The sequence below is a fragment of the Schistosoma mansoni genome (genome assembly GCF_000237925.1).
Source record: "Schistosoma mansoni, WGS project CABG00000000 data, chromosome 7 unplaced supercontig 0100, strain Puerto Rico, whole genome shotgun sequence".
Classification (NCBI taxonomy): Eukaryota; Metazoa; Platyhelminthes; class Trematoda; order Strigeidida; family Schistosomatidae; genus Schistosoma; species Schistosoma mansoni.
Genome location: NW_017386020.1, coordinates 650964 through 672084, shown reverse-complemented (window position 1 = coordinate 672084; position 21121 = coordinate 650964). Strand labels below are relative to the sequence as shown.

General features: G+C 33.8%; 1 protein-coding gene across 1 annotated transcript; it reads right to left on the bottom strand.

Annotated features, from left to right (window-relative positions):
* Positions 1-3593: 3593 nt before the first annotated feature.
* On the bottom strand, positions 3594-20709 carry Smp_144750 (hypothetical protein; the record flags this gene model as incomplete). Its single annotated transcript, XM_018791037.1, has 9 exons — positions 3594-4114; positions 5607-5970; positions 6736-7010; positions 8728-9629; positions 11783-11855; positions 13435-13615; positions 16712-16899; positions 18185-18375; positions 20658-20709. 8 exons carry the CDS (start codon positions 20707-20709, stop codon positions 5679-5681), a joined length of 2154 nt encoding a protein of 717 aa, XP_018645746.1. The 3' UTR covers positions 3594-4114; positions 5607-5678.
* Positions 20710-21121: the final 412 nt, after the last annotated feature.

The following is a 21121-nucleotide window of genomic DNA, read 5'->3' as shown; positions in this document are numbered from 1 at the left end:
TATTTTGGAAATTTGTTTGATTATATAAGCAACTGAAGTAACTGTGGAAAAGTAAGTAAATAGTCACATTTTATGAGTATAATGTTTCCGAAGAGAACTAAATATGTTCTCACTAATTAGTCAATCATTGTTTTGCTGTATAAAGCCCACTCTTCGCAATAAAATGTTATAAAATAAGAAAGTTTACGCTCATCAAAACCTCAGGATAATCAAAACTTTCTCATTCACTGAAATCCGGAATATACTTGTTTGTTTAAGTCTCACATCACTGTTCAGCCTTTTTTGCCTCAGCGAATTTGTTATTTTTTCTTTATTGACTGACTATAAGTTTCTTACAGTTACAGACTAACACGTTGTTACAAGGAATTTTAATATTCGTTAACGACATTATAATCAAAAGGTAGTGTACACGGAAACAGACCTAAATTAACCTTCTTTTGAATTCAAAGTACGATAAACTCTACGGATTGACGAATAAAAATTCGAAGCGTGATATACAACTTAGTTAACTTTATGGGACAACTTGTCTGGTAAAAACAACTACAGTAAGGAAAAATCTTGAACGTTTGTGCACTAAAATTGTTACAATCCTTTGTTCACAAAGCTACTGGGTCCAGCTAACCACTAACCAGTCCCATGGGTCTGAATTTATTCTTCATGATGCTAAAGACCGAGATTAATCAGTCTAAAAGATCAGTTCAAAGAAGACAATGAAACCATAACTACAGACAACAAATTACAATCCATACCAACAGAATAAGCTTTTGAACAGCTGTAATAAAATTTTAACTACTCGTTTCTTTTTTACGTATCGACTGACGATGTCTTCTGGGAAGACACCACCCAGCCCAAAGAACATAACACCTCCAAAAACAAACATTCTAATATGGGGATCGATCGTTAAAATTAAGTCACTGTTGAAATATCTTAAAACAGAAGTAATTATCAATATTTCTCAGGAAAACCGTTAAAAGTGCATAACATTGGCTAAACTTATTTCTTCGGACAGTATAACCAAATAAGCTTAAGATAATATCTCTATCCCTAATCACCTATAGTATTACCCAGAAAATGAATGCATCGGCAAACGCAATTCATATAAAACAATATTTGCCTACCTGTTATACGAATTTCGGTTTAGTTTTTCGTTTATTGACATGCATTACTCTTCGTATCAGAATATCTATGTGATTAGATCATGATATTGACCTGACAGACATGTCCATATGAAATGAAATGTCTCAACAATTATCCTTTTTTATTGAGAATAGAATATATTTGCTGCTCGAACTGTGGAGTTGAAAGTGGGGTAAAACTATGAGTTGCAGTGTTCCATTCATAAATTTGTTCTAAATAATGTACATCTATGTGCATTGTCTGAATGAGTTGAAATTTCTTTTTAGATTTCAAGTCGGAAAAGACTTCGGCTGTTGAACATCAAAATACTCAGTATCCCTTTTTTAAAAAATACATGTTACTTAATACTTATTGATAAATATATAGATATAACTAATTTGTGAGCATTAGTCATACAAGTATGACCATATTTTTACAAGCTTTAGCCAAATAACTACATCGATTACCACTGTATATTACACGGACGACCATCTTTATGAAGATAAAAAAGAACAGATCCTTTTATCCTTGTTACCCAATTTCCAATAAGGGAGTTGTACATTGTTTTAAAAATTGTAAATATAACAAGCACATTTATTTGTCATTTCGGTTACAATATAATAAATTCTAGCTGCTCTTCAAACTCTTGGTTTTTTATGTTGTAGAGTGAAGTGTTTATTTTCAAACAGAATAATTTAATTTTGTTAATACTGATCAATAAAAAGTCATAGTTAGTCTCTTCACCCTACGATAAGTAATGCAAAACTTTCTCACACTTAGTTCTTAGGGCCATGTCTCTTATGTGACCATACATATACATGGTGTGAAAGTTACATCATAAGAGACGCTTGATATTGTGTGTAGATTGTTTGAAAAATAAATATACGTTGAGTATAATTCATGTAATTTAAGGTATACCCAGAGATCCTTCGATTATCTCCTAAGGTCCTCCGTATAACATGACTTTAGTGATGTAGAAATCGTCTTGTTTTCCAAGACAAGTTACTTTCGCGCAACGGCATTCTGGCTGACCAATGACGGAGTAAAATTTTGCTGTCCAAATCGGTAATGCAAGAGCTGAGTGGGCTTCTCTCAAACGTTATTTGCGCCACACGAATGACTTTCCTAAACGAACATTTTCTTACATTACGGAGTAAACCTATCATTCCCGCCAACCTTATACATCTGTCGTAATTTTATTACTTTTAGAAATAAACCTCATTGTAACTAACTACTAACAAGCGATTGACTAAAAGTCTTTCAAGATCAAATTTGTGTATCGTAGTCCAAACCATTTAATCACGATACCTCTTCATTCGACGAAAAAACAATATAATTCTGTCATCTAATGTTGCTGATTATATTTATTTACTCCCGATGTGATCAGTCATGAGTTCACATTAAAACTACGAGTCGCTCTTGAAACCATTTATCTGTGAAAGACATAATAATTGAGTAACCGTAGAGTACTATATTGTCATCAGCTCCACTCTTTCAGGGTGGTATATGTGAATGAATAGTAGGTTCTGCTTTTGTTCATGGAATCTCTGTAGCAATCATCATTTATCTACACTAAAAAAGACATAGCAGGAAGAATTTGAGTAAATAAGAAGCTCAGTAAAGGTATCCTTAAAATTATTCTTATATAAATTATATCATGTTATTATCTAACATAGTACAAGAAACACTTATATTTGTTGTGTATTATAGAAGCTATATGTTGTGACCTAAATATACGAATTCCACTGAAAGATCAACACTTGTAACAAGTTTACTTGCCTGAGTTTATAATGAAATAGTCTTATAGTGTGAAATGATACTTTCACAACGATAAGGGATTTCGGTACTTACAATTCCCCTCAAAATTTAATCTCAAGGAATATGTAGAACGGTTATTTACTAAGACGGCTTATCAATACTAAAAAATTACAGCGTTGGCAATCTTGAAGATTTCTCTGAATATATACTTCTCCCTTTAAGTAAATAAACAGCATTGAGACAGATCTTACGGATAACTTGAGTTGATTGCATTAGAAATTCCTCCTTAGTACTATTTAGATCTAACAGTACAGTTTTGGCCACACATAACTCCTCGGTATTTAACTCAGAAATATATATATATATAATTTAGAAGATAGCCAGAAAAAAAGCTCTAAGAAATGTTTCTTAACATGTTTATTTTAACTAATAACTTGAGCTAATAGTGAAGTCTCCAACCATAGATTAAGATCTTAACCTAAAGGCTTATATCTTCCGATATATAAAATCAGTTCAAATGTCAACAACTTTACGAATTGATACCATGATTTTCAAAGGTCACTGACTTTTCTATACATGTTAGCACTGTACGTCGAAGTATCAACGCCGACTCATATCTACACATACTAAAGCCATAAAAAATGATTATTAATATTCCTCCATTAAATTATCAATATCAAATCGGTGTAAAAAGCTAAACAACACCAAAAAAAAGACTATTTTCTTTAGCTGTGTATTATTGCATACAACTAGAAATAACAAGTATGTATGATCATTAACAAAGAATTCGAATATTGTGATTAATTTAAACAAGAATTAAGATGAATTATGAAAATAGGAAAGATAAACACACATAAAAACCATAGACAAAACATTAACAAACAATTTAACAAAAATAAAATACAATAAGGATATTTTCTGCTGGTTAAGAAGTCGTTTCCGCTTCGATTTAAATAAACAAAATTCAATGTACAATTAACACTATGAAGTTGATTTAAAACAAGTGAATTGTATTCTTGTTTCTAAGAAAAAATTATTCACCATTTTTAAAACTTTAATAAATTAAATTAGGAATTTTAATGACTGCTGATAGATAGCATGAGGTTAATCATGTGTAGAGATGAATCTCATTTAAATTTACAAAGAATAATAGACAAGTTAATTCTATATAGTTGACTGTACGTTGTTTTCACAGAAAATATATACAAACTTAAGAACGCCTTTTTCATTTATCCAAAATCTGAAAAGAAATCGAAATAATTTATTACCATATATATATATATATACCAAGTTTTAGTATATAAGATAACTGTCTTAATTGCTTTCTGCATACTATTGACCTACTTGATTTAAAAGTGATACTCATTTTACTAAAAACACATAACTCAGTTGTCCAAACTAAACATTTATTTACTTATTTAAACACATACATATTGGTACAAGGAAACACCAGATACATATGCGCCACACAAATCTCATTTGATTTGCGTGAGGGCTGTGATACTACCCAGGTGCCCAGACTGAAGCAGGTGGTTTTCTTAGGGGGCCACACCCGGAGCCTTTGACCTAAAGGTCTAACCCACAAGGCAGTGGAGCATCGTGAGGAGATGCAGTCCCATGGTAGCCGGTGACTAACAATTGGTTCATACACCATTCGTTCCTTCAGGATACTGGAGCCCATGTGAACCATTGGTTTGAAATCAGGGTTTTCCAACTCCCCTAGGTGGACTTTCCGTGTCTACCAACCCGGTTAAAGCGCTGGACATTCGCTTTTCGTCCTTTCACTTTCGTGATCAACACCCCCGCCGCGAGAAGACAATGAACAGGACTTCCCTGGTAGAGGCTATATACGCGTGGCCATGTGAGAGCATTTGGAGAGGGAGAGCGGACTCTTCCCACTCTTGGCCGTACCAGGGCGTTTGATTAATGATATTACCACTACACAACTGTTTAAATTGAAATAGATATGTAAAAGGATTTGAATTCGCAATTCAACCATCTAAAATTGAATACATTTTAACTGTTAAGTTAGTATTTCAAGACAGAATGAGAAATAAATTCGAATTCGATGAAGTCAACACAGTATATTTGGTTCTGGTTGATTGAGCTACTAGTACTACAACTATATAACTGGTGTACCTCAAACTAGTAATTTATCATCAGTCAACGTGTGATAATATGATGGAAATACTTAAAAATCCAATAATATTCCCTTGAGTAAGCTTTAAAATGACCAACATAATCTACATTGCACAAACTACAACAAGTTGATTAATCAATTCAAAAGGTCAACGACAATAGGGAAGTGATTATCCGAGATTTTTTCATATCTCTAGTTGCACCTTTTGGTCGAATTGGTGCAGATGTAATCATCCTGACGGGTGTCACAACTAGCACGATACCTAGACTTAAAATTTTCAACTACATATAATCAAAGAGACAGTTTAAATCCAGAATTTATCATGATGTTCTAATATCGTTTCATGTTTAAATTGTCTACATTAGTTAATGATTAGTGTACAATCAGTCTTCAACAAACACAATGTGAATCTTCAAATATAATTTTTTTTAAAAAAGGACACAACAATTACTCTGATCTTGATTGGTTTAATCTTCGAAAAAACCCACAAAGTTGTAAACAAGCCCAATGAGTGTGAATCTTTACAGACACAGAAGAAAGAAACGTACGAAGTGCGGGGATGGAGATAGAGAGAGAAATTTAATCAACTTACAAGAGATATATTTTTCATTGGGATAAAATAACAGGAAATTAACGTGCTTTTCTTTTATACATTTCCCTTCCATCAATTCTTTTTTCGTGATCGACTAGTAGTTACTTTAGGGTTGGTCGTCACTGGTTGATTATTATCGAGCTTACCAATCGAAGAAGTTGGGTTATTATATTTTAATTGTTTGCTTGCAGTATTACCAACGTCAGTTTTCGTATTTTTAAGCCTATATTCATTATCAACATTATTGACATTATCGTTGTTGTCTTCATTCTCTTGATCGAATAAATATAATCGACGAAATTGACGTTTATTATTTTTTGAATTGGATATTTGTGCATCGAATGGAGGCTGGTTTTCATTACATCTATAAAAGTAAACAAATAATCTTTAACTATGTATGGAATACAGTGACCGATCATTTTTCGAAAAGTAATGATCGATCATTATAAGTGATAATGCGAGCACATACAAGTCACGTAGCATAACGATGATTTCTGTGTTGAGGGAGTTAACAATGAGATGAAGAAAACAGTATTTGCATGGGATATGTAAAAATCTGAAACGGAAAATCCTCAATATCTGAGCTGATGCTAATAATTATTAAATGAAATCCCTCTATACGGGTCTGATTTGTCCGCAAATGAACAACCCGGGTATTTGGTAAGCATCACAATTTTCGACCTAGACAGGATTCAATTGATGATCGCATTCAAGTTGCAATTAGTTTCAGTGTGGAGATAACGACAGGCAGATACTACTTTCTTTGTCAGTTACTTTCTAATTCAATAACGAGTTTTAGCCCGACAGCATAAAAAAATCATTTTGATAGACGAAACAATCCATCATTTTTGCTTCCGTTCGAACACGAACAAGATAAACTAGATGATTTTTAGGACAAGTTTAATATTCCAAAAGGGTGTAAAAATTATGACAGAACAGCCCTGTTCATTGTAGAAGTGTATGTACATAAGTCTTTACTAGGTAAATGAGGACTTTGATTAGATATAAATTTATAATTTTCCTTATTACTAGGAGAATCGTCATTATAAACTCCTTTATCAGTCTCCTACTCTAACTCTCAATTAACCTTACATTTTTCCCTATCTGTTAAAACCATAAACAAACTTACATTGGAGTCAAGACAACTGAAAGACGACGGTGTTCATCTACAATATCAATATTCTTTATAACAGAACTGAGTTTTTCATTTTCCTGTTGTACTAATTCACCGAGAACAGAACGTTTTCTTTTCGTCATTGTCATCTTGGCAGTAGTGTCTTTCTGCGTTTCAGCGTTTGAGTGTACTTGTTGTCGTTGCTCTTTATGCTTAATGCGTAAATCATTCAAAGTAGGCGGAAGAACAGATAGATCAGCAGTTCGATTCATTGATAAATCAAAAATATTCTACAATTGTAATTTGAGAAGATGAAGGGATTTAAGATTGGGAAGAAATACAAGAGGGAAAACCATGTTATAATGATGTTTATAATAATAATAATAATAAACACAAGTATTAAACAACACAATTTAAATTAGAACATAAGAAAGTGGATTTTTTATCGAGACCATGAACCGATTAACGTTAGACCATCACCAGGAACCTGAGAGCGCTAGACGACCGTTTTGTACTAGTAAGGGACTCTTCAACAGTGTGCATCTACGATTCCCCAGGCAGAACTCGAACCCAAGAAATTCGATCTCGCGCGAAGGCTCAACTTCGAAGTCACTGAGCTGGCACCTAACAGTGTTTAACTTTAGTTAATCAGGTCAATGAAGCCACACAATACTTAGAATCTCATCTAAAACTGACTTATTGCAAGAATGATCGTTACATATCAATATGACCTTGTCTAATCAAGCCCAACCGGAGAATATCCAAGTACAGATATTGTCCCTGAAACGTTCTTAATAGATGTTAAATTTTCAACTACATTAGTATACATGTAACTCAGTGACAATGTGAAAGCACCCGGTGATTCAAACATGGTGGTATGGTTGGGGTGAAGATTAGAATTTTCATGAATGTTTGAAATAAAATTTGGCTTGAAACCCGGAACGAGAAATCCCATTACAAATACACACAAGTATGATACCCATATTCAGAGAATTTACTTCAACGGATGCTGTAGTAACTAGATATTATAATTCATGCATCTGGCTAGTTGTATGACTTATCACTTGGTTAACAACGGGATCACTAACCAGCAATACTGAAATCAAAATAGAGCACTTTGTTAAGATGGAAAATCGGTTGGTGAGTTAGCGAGGCTTTGATCGACTAGTGAGGTTGGAATATAGAACATATGACCAACCACCATCTACTTCAAAGCGCGATATTTACCTATATAGTAGCTCGAAAGCTAGGGGCGACATAACCAAAACGTGGTATCAGTCCATAAAGTCACTGACAGATGGACATAACTGTATAAGTAAATGTTTACTTCCTAGTTGAAGTTCACGGGTTAACGGCGACCAGTCAGTCAGTCACAACGTAGAACTTCGTACGTACGTACATCAGTTCGAGTTGCCATACCACATTAGCACAGAGATGCAGTTGTCGATTCAAATCCCATGGTGATAGTAGTAAGAGTATAAGCAGTAATCGGAAAGATTAGGGTTTGAAGATGTTGTTCAAGGAGTATAATCCAGTGAAATAAATTTGGAAAGAGAAAAAAGACCAGTGGTTGCAGGTGTTAGATGATATGATTTAAAATCAGCCTCAATCACACAGATACATTCACTATTTGTCTCAAAATACTTAAACTTTTTATTCCGCGAACTAATTGTTTCTTTTCGAATCATATTATATATGCCTAATCTTTTCTCTTACTACTTCTACAACCCTGATTTATGTTTTCATAATTCCACTTCACTGTGTTGTGATAGCCTGAACCGATACAAATATGTTTCATGTCCTACTTTTCTTATGATTGACTAGAAAATTAGTCAAACTAGGATTTAATCTTCTACAAAACAATACTTCACTTCCTTTTTGAAATGAAAAATTTTAATTCTATAAGAAACACGATTTAATCAAACAAAAGCTTTGTGTACGTCGACTTATAGTCCCACATTTTCTGTAAGAACCAGTTTTATATTAGATACCAAGAAAAAAACTTACCACTGTTTTAACTTCAGCTCCAACTACTTTTGACAACTTTTTAAATCCATTAATATTCAATTCTTTGTCAGTCTTATCATTATTGTTACTATTAATATTAGAAGTAGTGGTATGAGGTTTTGATTTAGATCGTGACTGTTGGTTGATTGTCGTTGTTGATGGTTTCGATTTGGATCGAGTTGCTTGTCTGTCTATATTATGATCACTGACACCATTTGTTGATGAAGGATTGACATTTTTTGAATCAACTCTAAATACAAATTCACCAGGTCGACGGAAACAAGTCTCAATAACTCGGCCACCTCCATCCCCATCGCCACCAACAACACCGATATTATTTTTTAATTTATCGCCTTTATTGTTGACATCATCATCTTCACTCTCATCATCACTATCTCTGACACGAATCAAACGATGTTTACCTGTTTTTTTCTTCTTTTCTTTTGTCGTTGTTGTTTTGACAACAAACGATTCCATGAAAGATGATGTATCAATGATTGGTTTTGAATTTAGACGAGCTTGACGCACCAGATGAGGTCGAGCTGATTGTATTTCATGATCATGATGATCAATAGTATTAACTACATATTCTTTGTTCTTACTACTGGAACTATTGACAAGATTAGAAACGACGAGTTGATCAATATTCTTTGAATCAACGACGGAAGATTTATTTACAGAAATACACGATTGTTGTAAACTTGGAACTGAAAAGTGTATAGGACTAATGTTTTTGTGAGTATTATCCTTATCATCATCATCATTGTCTAAATCAACATTATTTACGTAAGTGACTACTGTTGGAAGACATTGTTTGCTTGTAATATTATTTTCAGAAATACAAGTTATTGGACTTGTCAGTATTTCAGGTAAAACTTCTTCACAAGATGATACTACTACCACTGTCATTGTTGTAATGAAAATGATTTTTTAAATAAAAAAAAAGTGATAAAGAAGTCATTAAAGATCACTAGAAAATGCAATCATAAAGAGCATAGAAACGAAACCTACGTAAAATGAGAACACTGAAAGTAAATTGTTGATCATTAAATGTAATGATAAAGACAGAAAGAGAGACACACAATATGAATGATATCACATATTTTGCGATAGATTTTTTCAACTGATTTCATTATGCGTATAGCTAAATACACAATACTCTCTACTCGACCTTTAAAAAAAAACCTTACAGTCCACCTTATATGGAGATGTTTAACGTCAAAATTTAGGTTCGAATACCACAATAGGTGGAAGTATATTGTCCACTTTGTTTACACTTCGAAGAAAAGACTAGTGATTACAATGAAGTTCATGTATCGAACATATTATTAGCAGTAAACCTAGTAAGGAACGTTTGTAGATGATGGTGTGGAAAACTTTTTAATGACATTTGTTTATACTTACAGGTTAATTGAATGCATAAGACAAGGATTTTGTTGGGAATATTGCATATTTTATACTGAGGACTCCTTACTGTAATCCAACACTCGATATCAAACAAAGCCATTATTATTATTAATTTAGTAATGATGGTCAATTATAGTTGATAAGGTTATAATTTAACAATTAACATGGATTGAACACAAAAATTAGAATGCTAAGCTAGTTGATTAATTATAAATCTAAAGGATAACCTAAGACTATATAAAATACGATGGTCAGAATACTTTCGACGAATTGAAAGATTTCTCTTTGGAGTTTACATAGTTATTGTCATTTATAATTGGAAGCAATACGGTGAGATATGACTCATAAAATTATTCATGATGATTAAAATACATTAATTTTTATTTTCCTCCAAACTATAGGGTTTATATATCATTCGTCCAAACATCTTATGAACTGATTTCATCCATACTCTTGATGTCTAGTTTCTTACTGAAATTGGTACTCATCCAGTTAGCCACACATTAAAGTAGAAACCTGGTACATATGTTCATTGAACAAAGTTGTAAAACCTATATTAAAACACCGACATGTAATTAGAACGATGATTGCCAAAGTAGTATAGTACCAGTGGTAATAGAAAAGATTAGATGTATGCACTATGATTCAGACCACAATCAAGGAGTCTACACATACCAACATGGTTCAGACCAGTAGATAATCTCTTCGCTTTTCTGTATCATTTCAAAATTACCGAAGTGAGTACTAATATAATAAACGAAGAATTGGGTGGACGTAAACCAATTCATTGTATTATGCAAAATCATAGCATCTTTGTAAAATATGAGCACAATACATTAAAAACATTATTTGTCAGTCTTCCTTGAGTTGTTTGTGACAAAATCTATTGTTCTGTCAACCCTGTTGTTATTTTGGTTACTTTTTGTTTTCCTTCATCTTCTCATCATTTCCCTTATCTGTTCATAAGAATTCTACTTTCAATTCCCGACACGTACTACTTATATCTGCCCGTACAAGCAGTATACACCACACTACTACTACTACTATAAGCAATATGTCTTTCGTTATCCTGTTAACTGTCTTTCTTGTTATGAAAATAGTGAACAAATGTGTCAGATTCTACGTTACTGTTTGTGAGTGAAATTATGAGTCTCTTCGCAGTTTACCAACTTTTAAGGGATAAGACGTTATCAAGTGGCATATAACAAACTTCGATGATTAGACATGTAAGTAAAATGGAGAAAAAACTCGTCATATTTATCCTATAGCATCCGATCGATATTTTAGTTAGATTACAGGTATATCATGAAGAACATAGTTAAATATTTCCCAGTTTAAACATTCTAATTCTAACAATCATGTTAGTTCATATAAAAAAACTAAACATTTCACCAATTATGTAATAATCAAAAATAATGCCATTCAGTTAACCATAACAGAAATTGATGAGAGAAAGAGTGGATTTCTATAGATTGATCAATTTGTTGTATTTATGACATCCTACAAAGGAGGGATGTACTTCGCATAAAAATTATAAAACCAAGTTTACACTACACGGGATATTTTCATTATTTTAAGAGAATAAATAACATTAAATAATAACATTAAATAACATTAAATTTGAGTGATAAAAAAGCCAATAACTTACATGGTTCCTCACGAATAGACTGTGATGATTTTAGGTCAGTATTTAACGTTTCAATAAGAGGAATCGGTTGTACCTAGAAAAGAAAATCCTTTCTCAAATGAAATAGAATAGTTGATGGTGAAAAACTGTATCTAAAGATCAAACACTAACAACGGATGACTTAGTATAAACATGTCATACAGTTCATGTCAGAATAAAGAGAGAGAAAATTATCATGACACGTAAATTAATAGTCAAAACTGAACTTCGGTGAGCAAATGACAATAATCTAGTTCCCTATAAGAACTAAATACATTACTGTAGAACTCTTAAGTAACTATGTTGTAGATCAACTAACTATACCATCCCAACCAAAGTAACATGGCTTACAATAGATGTTACCGCTATCGTAAAGTTAATAACTTTGCAAGTTGCACATTCTTTAGGTCAGCCATCCATGCTACATCGCAATTTCAGGATTCCTAAATAAATTCACAGAAAACTCATATCACACTGATAATCGATCACACAGCTCATATGCTGAGAAGCTTTATAAATATTCATTAGTGATTCGCTCTGTGGAAGTACTACTGGATAACAAACTTATATTATGTTTATTTATCTTGATTTACCCTTTAATAATTCTTTTTTATTGCTTGAAAGAGTGAATTGGTGAAGTTAAAATCAAAGTTGAGTATTACTTAATTTATTGAACTGTTAAGTCAAATTTCAATTCATTTGTGCAGCGCTTTTAACAGATGGTAACTTAGCCTAAGTTAACCTAATACTAGTTATGATTAAGTATATATTGTTAGAGTTACGTTCTATGTAGTCCAATTTGGTGGAACGGATAGTATTAATGATCTTCACAAAATAACAGAATCTTATTCTACTTAACTAAATATCACTATTTGCTGTAATTGTATTGTTTCTAAAGACCAAGTTTTATATGTTTTACACCAAAACTCTTTTTTAACAGTTTTAGTTTAGAATATGCTTTAAAAAGTATACCTGTAAGCAAAGTACAGTCCACATACATGTTACGTATAGGTGTTAGTGATACAACATCATTCACATATTCAAACTACGAGTAGACTGAAACAGTAATAGCATGATGAACTGACGAAGCCGTTAGATTTATAATAACAATTACTAGTTTTGCGCGAAATTCGAAAACCGATGACGGATAATTTATTAAAAACTGAATGGAACCTATCAGTGTTTATCTATTAAGATGTCGAAAATTGATAGAATTGGAAGACTAAATAATAGGGATTATGGCTTTTGAAGTTTAAAAATAGAAGAAATAACTGTGGAAGTATTCACTCTATTCCCAACTAGACCCGAAACCTAACTCCTGAGCTTTTTGGGAATCTTAACTAATAAATTATTTATTTATATCACCTAAATTCCGACTTTTATTCCATTCTCAATATCATCTTGAGGGTCACTGAAGGTCCGCAGTAGAGTGTACTTATACTATTGAAGCTGAAGAGTCTTAAGACCTGATTTATTATCGAAAAGAATTACCAGTCTAGTCAAAAGAAAAGGAATGTAAACTGCTGAACAAGCCCACATCTTTAATGTTATTGATAGTCTTGTCAATTTGTAACTTCAGGTAAAAAGTAAATTTGCATTACTAGTCAATTTTTTCTTTTTAACTGATAACTTACATCCAATCTATTATTGTAAATATGATTAGCATTACTGTGATCTTTAGGAACGAATGCCATTTTCACTGGACCTGTTACTAATGAAATGGATGATGATGGAGATTGAATTTCAGGACAAACAATAGATAGTTGACAAACATTTTCTTCTGTTATCTGTTGAGCAGATTTTGTAAATTCTTTTCTAACAGAAACAATAATAATAATAATAGCAATAGTAAAGACAAGGAAAAACTAATCTTCAAATTTCTCGTTTAGTATAACTCAATGTAACTCATTTACAAAGTATATGGATGCTTGATTTCTTGGTTTTCTGAGGGATAATGGTATTACTACTGTAGTTAACGAAAACTCAGGTACGGTAAACCAATTTATTGTTTTATGCAAAACCACACAGTGCCTTTGTAAAATATGAAAATCATACACTAAATACATCATTTGCACATCATTGCGTCGTCCTTTACATACCCCGTTATTCTTCTAATTCTGTTGTTATTCCGACTGCTCTCCGTCTTCCTTCCTGTTCTATTTATTTCAAACTTCTGCTGACAAGCATTCCATTTCCTATTCCTGCTACGTACTACTTATATCTGTCTACATAAGAGGCGGACACCACACTGCCATCTACCGGCGCAAACAATAGTAGGTGAAACGTATTTGAAGCCTACGATCACTACTACTCGTTAAAAGTATAATTCTTAAACCACTACTCACTACTAAGCTACCGTCTCAATACTAAGAAATTTAACTGGAAATGAAAGACTAGCAAACCATGTCATGTAGAGATAAATACCGAACAGAATTTTATCATAAGATGAACAGACAATAGATATTCTGCAATCTATTTGATGTCAATATAAAATTATTTATAATAATCTATAACATTATTATAGTATGAAATAGATGAATTCAAGTTGAAATTAGTTCATTTAATACACAAATTTTGGTACAACTGGGCACTGAAGATATGAGCTACAGAAATAAAGGAATAATATTGAATAGAAATAAAGTCGGGGATGAGATCACAGGCAAAAACAAGGTAAGTAAACAAAAATAATTTAAGGCAGGAGTTACAATTAAAGTTAAAAATACAACCAGCAATGTTTCCTTTTAGTTAGGATAGACCCTTTAACTTTCATGGAAACTGCAGTATAGTAGCCACTGCATTCTATTCTGATCCATGTTTGAACACGCCTCAAGCCGCAAGATTGCACCACCTTCAGGATTCCAACCGAGGTGTCGTTTTGAACGGACAGATTCCAGTTATATAAAGCTTATTTTCTTTCTTTCATAATACAGTGTCGAGTCATAAACCGACCATTTCCCCACTTTTTCCACTCCTCGCCAGAGTCGACAAATAATACACGGTATGGAAGCAGCTGGGAATACATTCTTAAAAAATGCCCCAGCCACCAAACCTAGTGTTTGAATATGGTGACACCAAATGAGTTATCGTCATTGTACCTGAACCCACATTATTGAACCTCTGGCATTACCGAAATGGTGTTACCACTGCCATCCTTTGGAGACAACAATGAGCGAATACAGAGTTTTTTGACATCCTCAACCCAAAGGCAAGGATTCACAAGCATAGAGCAAAACTCTAACTGACACGTTGTAAGCCCAACCTTCTACAGCCTCGGGATTATCATACCATCGCTAAAACCAGTCAATCAGTCTAGTGAAATGTACAAGTTGTCATTATTTGAATCAACACGACAACGGAGGAAAATAACAAGTTGAAATAATAGTAAATAGTAGTAGTAGTAAAAGAAATAGATGATAATATAATCCTAAAAAGAATGAATGAGATCAAGAGATATGAGGAGAATATATGACAAAATTTGGAACTCCAGATGTAAGAGATACAAGAAATCATCGCAATCAACTTTAATTTGTGACACTACCAATAAAGAAGCTCCACTGCAGAGAGCTTATTGAAGTGAATATAGCCTGTTTTAATTATGATGAGTAAGACTATCAATGTGTCAGTCGAAACCTATCAAATTATTGCATTGGCATTTTGAATGTCAGTAATATATTGTTAGTTCAAATTCATCTTTGAGTTACATCATTAAGACTTATTTATTTACAACAATGTCAGAGCGAGTAAAGCGATCTGGACACTTAGTTAATATCGTTGATTCACGTATGTTGATAAGTTTATTACTCAGGAAAAAATACTGAACCATCTTAACGCGAGAATACTGTAGAAACAAAACATATTAACCCATACACTTTAATCCGGTCTGTGAAGTCATTGACAGTAGTATCGAAACATGTAGATAGGTCAAGACTACCTAGTTGAGGTTCGTGCGGTTATCGTTACTTAGAGTTAAAGATACTGAATAATATGGCTCAGAACTGGTCACAATGACGCACATGAATTCATTCTTTGTCTACCCTCCGATAATGGGTTTCATAATTTATACCTACTATTTTGTGAATTCACTCCTTCCTCTCGAATCATCTCTATGCCTAATCCTTTTTGCTACCAACCGTGGCGTTGTTACTCTCTTAATATTCTGGTAGTATCCTAACAATATCAACTCTCTGTTTTGATATGGTGTGAAAACTTGAACCGATGGGTACATGTCCCAGGTTCTAAGTCGTTCGTGACCGACTGTTCAAATATCTTTAATATTCACAAAACACTCCTACCGATACAACTTCACGTAACGAACATATCAGTAAAAAGCACCAAAATGTTTATGATTCACTAACTACCAAGCTGAAATAACCCTATATAACCTGGTGAGGTTCATTACTGCATGGTAATAAACTTCAAATTATTTCACATTATTCTAAAATAGCACATCGAAACTTTACTATATTTATCCCATTTAACAAATGAAATGGGTAATAATTCTCTTATACACAAAAAATGCATAAATTCCTAATTCTATTTAGCATTATTAATGTCGGTGAACGAATCACATACGACTATTTAGGAATCTAAATAAATTACTTATTAAATAAAAGCTTATTTAATCAACTTTTTAGTCGTACTTTTTTATGGGGACCAGTGAGATATTGTTGCATCTATTCAAAATGAAATAAGTACAGTGGGCTGTAATCTATCACCGATTTCGTTGGAAGTGAATTCCACATAAATCACTCTCTAAACTTAACCTCTTACGTTTAAAAGCGCTTTTAATACCGACCATTTCACGACGAAAATGTATTTTACAATAAATCTTGTCATTAAGAATTAATGGAGACAAATAACAACGATAAAATTACGCAGAGAGAAATATAAACAATCACCATTTTATCTTACCTACAAACAGAATCAAGTGCATTCGGATCAACTGCTGTTTCACCAAGTAGACTTGATATAGGATTCGACAACAAATCCAATGAATCATTTTTATCCAATACCGATATTGAATCTTTCACATAAGTCATCATGGACATTCCCATTTCAATTTGTGAACACAATAATTCATGTACATTTAAAATACAAGCCTAACAATTATTATTTTGTTATTTGAAAAAGAAGAAGGGGAAAAATGACTACATACAGAAATAATATAGAATGATTTAATAACTAATAACTAAACTACACAAGAACCATTTGAAAATCGACAGGTAGATGTACCTGTATCCCAGAGTTGGTGTTCACTCTGGGACTCGAACCCGGTACCGTTTTGCTTTAAACGTCAGCGTTATTCACTTAGCTACCTAGTCCAGATAGTCACTCACTTGTGAAACGGGTGTGAGATTTGGTTCAACATTAAATGATTTAGATTATCATATTCCAAATAGGACGAGATGCGTATCCTGGATCCCGCTGCTAGCCAAATTTCATCTATTCTATATTAACTTGTGTCATGATAGCCATGTAAAAGCAATCTGCACAGGATTCCCATATGCCAGCCAAGACTGATCGAACTTTAATAAAAAATATCATCAATAACGGGATAATATAAACCATTTTAAACTGAAAAACAATATTTGTGGGATAAAATGAATTCATTAATCAATTTTAAACGCTTCTCATCTACAAGAAGTTATATAATAATAAAAAGAAAAATATTTGACATAATTTTAGTTATGTGAAGTGGAGATGGATGTTTAAAACGAAACCGAAAATCATGAACAGATGGGTTTGGACAAAAATCATATGATTTAGGACGGTTAAGATTGATGCGAATTTATATTGTTAGAAAAATAGTAGCACAGAGAAGAGGAGGTTATGTTATGGTTACTATCAACCATAATTAAGAGAAAAAAGGATTACACAATCTTAGTAAAGATAATGAATGATTGGACAGATTATCAACAAAGTCAGAGCTTAAGTTAATATGCAAGCATCAACAATATTAAACAAAAATAGATCAGGTTGGGAATGTTTGGTAGCTATTACTTCTGTTAGAAGGGAGAGGAATTGTCGTTGGTTGTTTTAAAATGGGTTTGAATTTTTACTGATGTACGTACTATGCCCATTACCTATCAAATGCCTGACAACGAAACTTGTGAAGACCTTACTGTCATTCAGATGAACATTCCTAAATGCGTGTTCGAAAAACTTATTTCTTTTTTCATGGTTTTTAGTTTCGTTTTGGACATCTAACTTAACTACACTAACTAAAGCACGTCAAGCCCTTATTTATAATTAGACTATTCCTCGTGATTTTATGCTATTTACAGTAGGTGAGAAGCCCTAAAATAGACTGACGAATCCACTTTACCCAGTAAATTTCCTTTTTATAATGTTTACAATCTATTAATGGATCAATTTGTATGATACCTTTATTCTCTCTTTGGTTTCTTTATACGCTTGTAACCGAGCTACTTCCATACGACAATTCAATAATTCAATATTCGCTTGTTGTGTAGCCAACTTCTGGTTATTTAATTCGACTTGCAATTCGGCTAGTTTTTTCGCTAATGAAGCATTATTAGCACGAAGAGATGTGGCTGAAGTGAAAGACTGATTGACTGTTAAAGAAAACAAAAAATCATAAATAGTCAAGAGAGAAAGTGAACAAAACATACAGTTAACCTAGTTGATATTCATTTTGTCAACGAAGTTGGCAGATCATCATAATAATAGTAGCAAGCTTTGCATCGTGAACTGATCTTAACTAGGCAATCAGTGTAAACCACGAAGCACTAGACAGTTATTTTATCCTGGAAAGGGAATCCCCACTAATGCACAATATCGCAAATCGACTGAAGTTAGAAATGTAAATTATTGGGAGACAACCCAGTTATCTAAATTTGAAAAACTTCGTAAGAACGCTGAAGATCCCATTTTCGACTCTCAGGGCGATCATTGATATACGCGGCTGAGGCGTCCTATACTAAGATAGGATAGCTGTTCAGAGATTATTAGTTTACAATAGTTATCTAACTAAAGCCAGTTCGCGGTATGAACTGTAAAACACAACACTTCTCATGAGCCCCGTACGCTAACAATAGCGATAGTTTCCCGAATTACAATTCAGGGTACCTGATTTATCAAGCGGAAGTTTATATACTCAGTTTTGAGTCAAAATCTGTCTTTTGCATTAGAAGTTAGTAAGATGAAACTAGCCGTTTACTTAAACTAAAGCAAATTAAAAGATTTACTGTTAATCATTGAATCATGTCTTAACATTTTGCAAAGTGACTTGTTTTGTTCATTTATGACCCGTTGACAGTGCACACCAATTGATCAGATAGCAAAATATTGAAAATAATATTAAAAAATCTCACAGGATGGATTCTTCCATTCTCAGACCCTAGTTTTCTTTCAAACAACCCTTACACCAGTATATGTCGCCTGACGAGTTAAGCAGTGGTTAGGCATACGTAACACATGTCATAACCTTAACACTACTCACTCTGCTGTTGAACGATACGTGAGTAATTACACATGAAATAAGACTAAGGGTGGTCAAACCAAGATATGGATTAAGCCGATGGAGATAATGACTGTTGGACTGAGTCATGCAGGTGAGTAGGTGGAGACTAACTCGTTGAAGTCCGAGTGATTATTGTAACTACTGGTAAAAAACGAGGTGGCATGTCTCAAAATCATTCGCAATAGCGTATGTGCATTATTTTTATTTATTTAAACACACAAATATTGGTACAAGGAAACACCAGATAAATATGCGCCTCACAAATCTCATTCGATTTGTGTGAGGACTGTGATACTACCCAGGTGCCCAGACTGAAGTAGGTGGTTTTCTTAGGGGGCCACACCCCGAACCTTTGACCTGAAGGTCTAGTTCACAAGGCACTGGAACATCGTGAGGAGATGCAGTCCCATGGTAGCCGGTGACCAACAGTTGGTTCATACACCATTCGTTCCTTCAGGATACTGGAACCCATGTGCACCATTGGTTTAGGATCAGGGTTTTCCAACTCCCCTAGGTGGATCCTCCACATCCACCAACCCGGTTAAAGCGCCGGACATTCGCTTTTCGTCCTCTCAATTTCGTAAACACCCCCGCCACAAGAAGGCAGTGAGTAGGACTTCCGTGGCAGAGGCTATATATTCACGTGGCCATATGAGAGCATTTCGAGAGGGAGAGCGGACTCTCCCCACTCTCGGCCGTACCAGGGCATTTGGGGGCATATGTCATCATTCAGACCCTAAGTTTCTGAGTTTCATAAACTTATTTTTATTCTACCAATCCACGTATTTGCATCACTGAAAAGTTCGGAAGGTTAGTGGAAGACATGAGAACAAAGAGATGAGCTGACATAGCTTTCGATGACAACCTAGTGATTTTCAAGATGAGACGTAGACTAAACAAGTACTTGACAAATGGAGAAACAGCATTACGACGGTTTAGTGCAGCCTTTCTTCGAGATGTTGAAGGACTCAACGAATTCAGGATAGCTCCTAGCAATAGGTTCCAAGCCCTACAAGACCGATTGACAGAAGAGAAAACTACTATGAAGAACAACTGGAAAAAGATAAACCTTGGATATGTTGTTTGAAATCACACTTGTACATTACCTCCCACCAAACGTTAAAACGTAGCTAGAATCCTGATTATCTTAAGTTAGCTTAATATGTAGTCCTACTCCTTGAAATATTTTCAAAGTGCACCTACATTTATCCAAACTTGGATTCTTAACAAAATAAGTGATTACGGAATTACAATTTAGCTTTAGGCTAATGTTCTAACGGGACAGATTATTATTATGGATATCAAGACCGATGTATTAGTATTGTTAGTTCATCAAAAAAACTGACAGAACTGAAGCAATCGGTCGACACTTACCTGATTTCTGCAGTAGTCTTCTCGAGGTATTTAATAACCCCCTATTTCGCATAATCCTAACACTATCATTGACGAAACAAACCGGTGGTGAATGGATGAAGGGTTGCACAAGATCATGAATCGATGGACGTTAGATATCCGCTCAGTGGTCTAGAGGTTAAGCGTTCGAGCTCAAGATCGAAGGTTCTGCGTTCGAGTCCCATGTATGGAGTCGTGGATGAGCACTGTCGAAGAGTCCAATACTAGAACGTAACGGCCGTCCAGTGCTCTCGGGTTTTACATGGTGGTCTAGCTTAGATTGACTCGTGAACTGAGTTGTAAGATATATTTACTTTCCATCGAAATCAAGAACCTATTTAAATTAAGGCACCTGGAAACACTGGACGCCCACTTTGTCCTAGTATGAGACTCCGTAATAGTGCACATCCACAATCCTTCAAGAGAGACTCATACCCAGGCCTGTC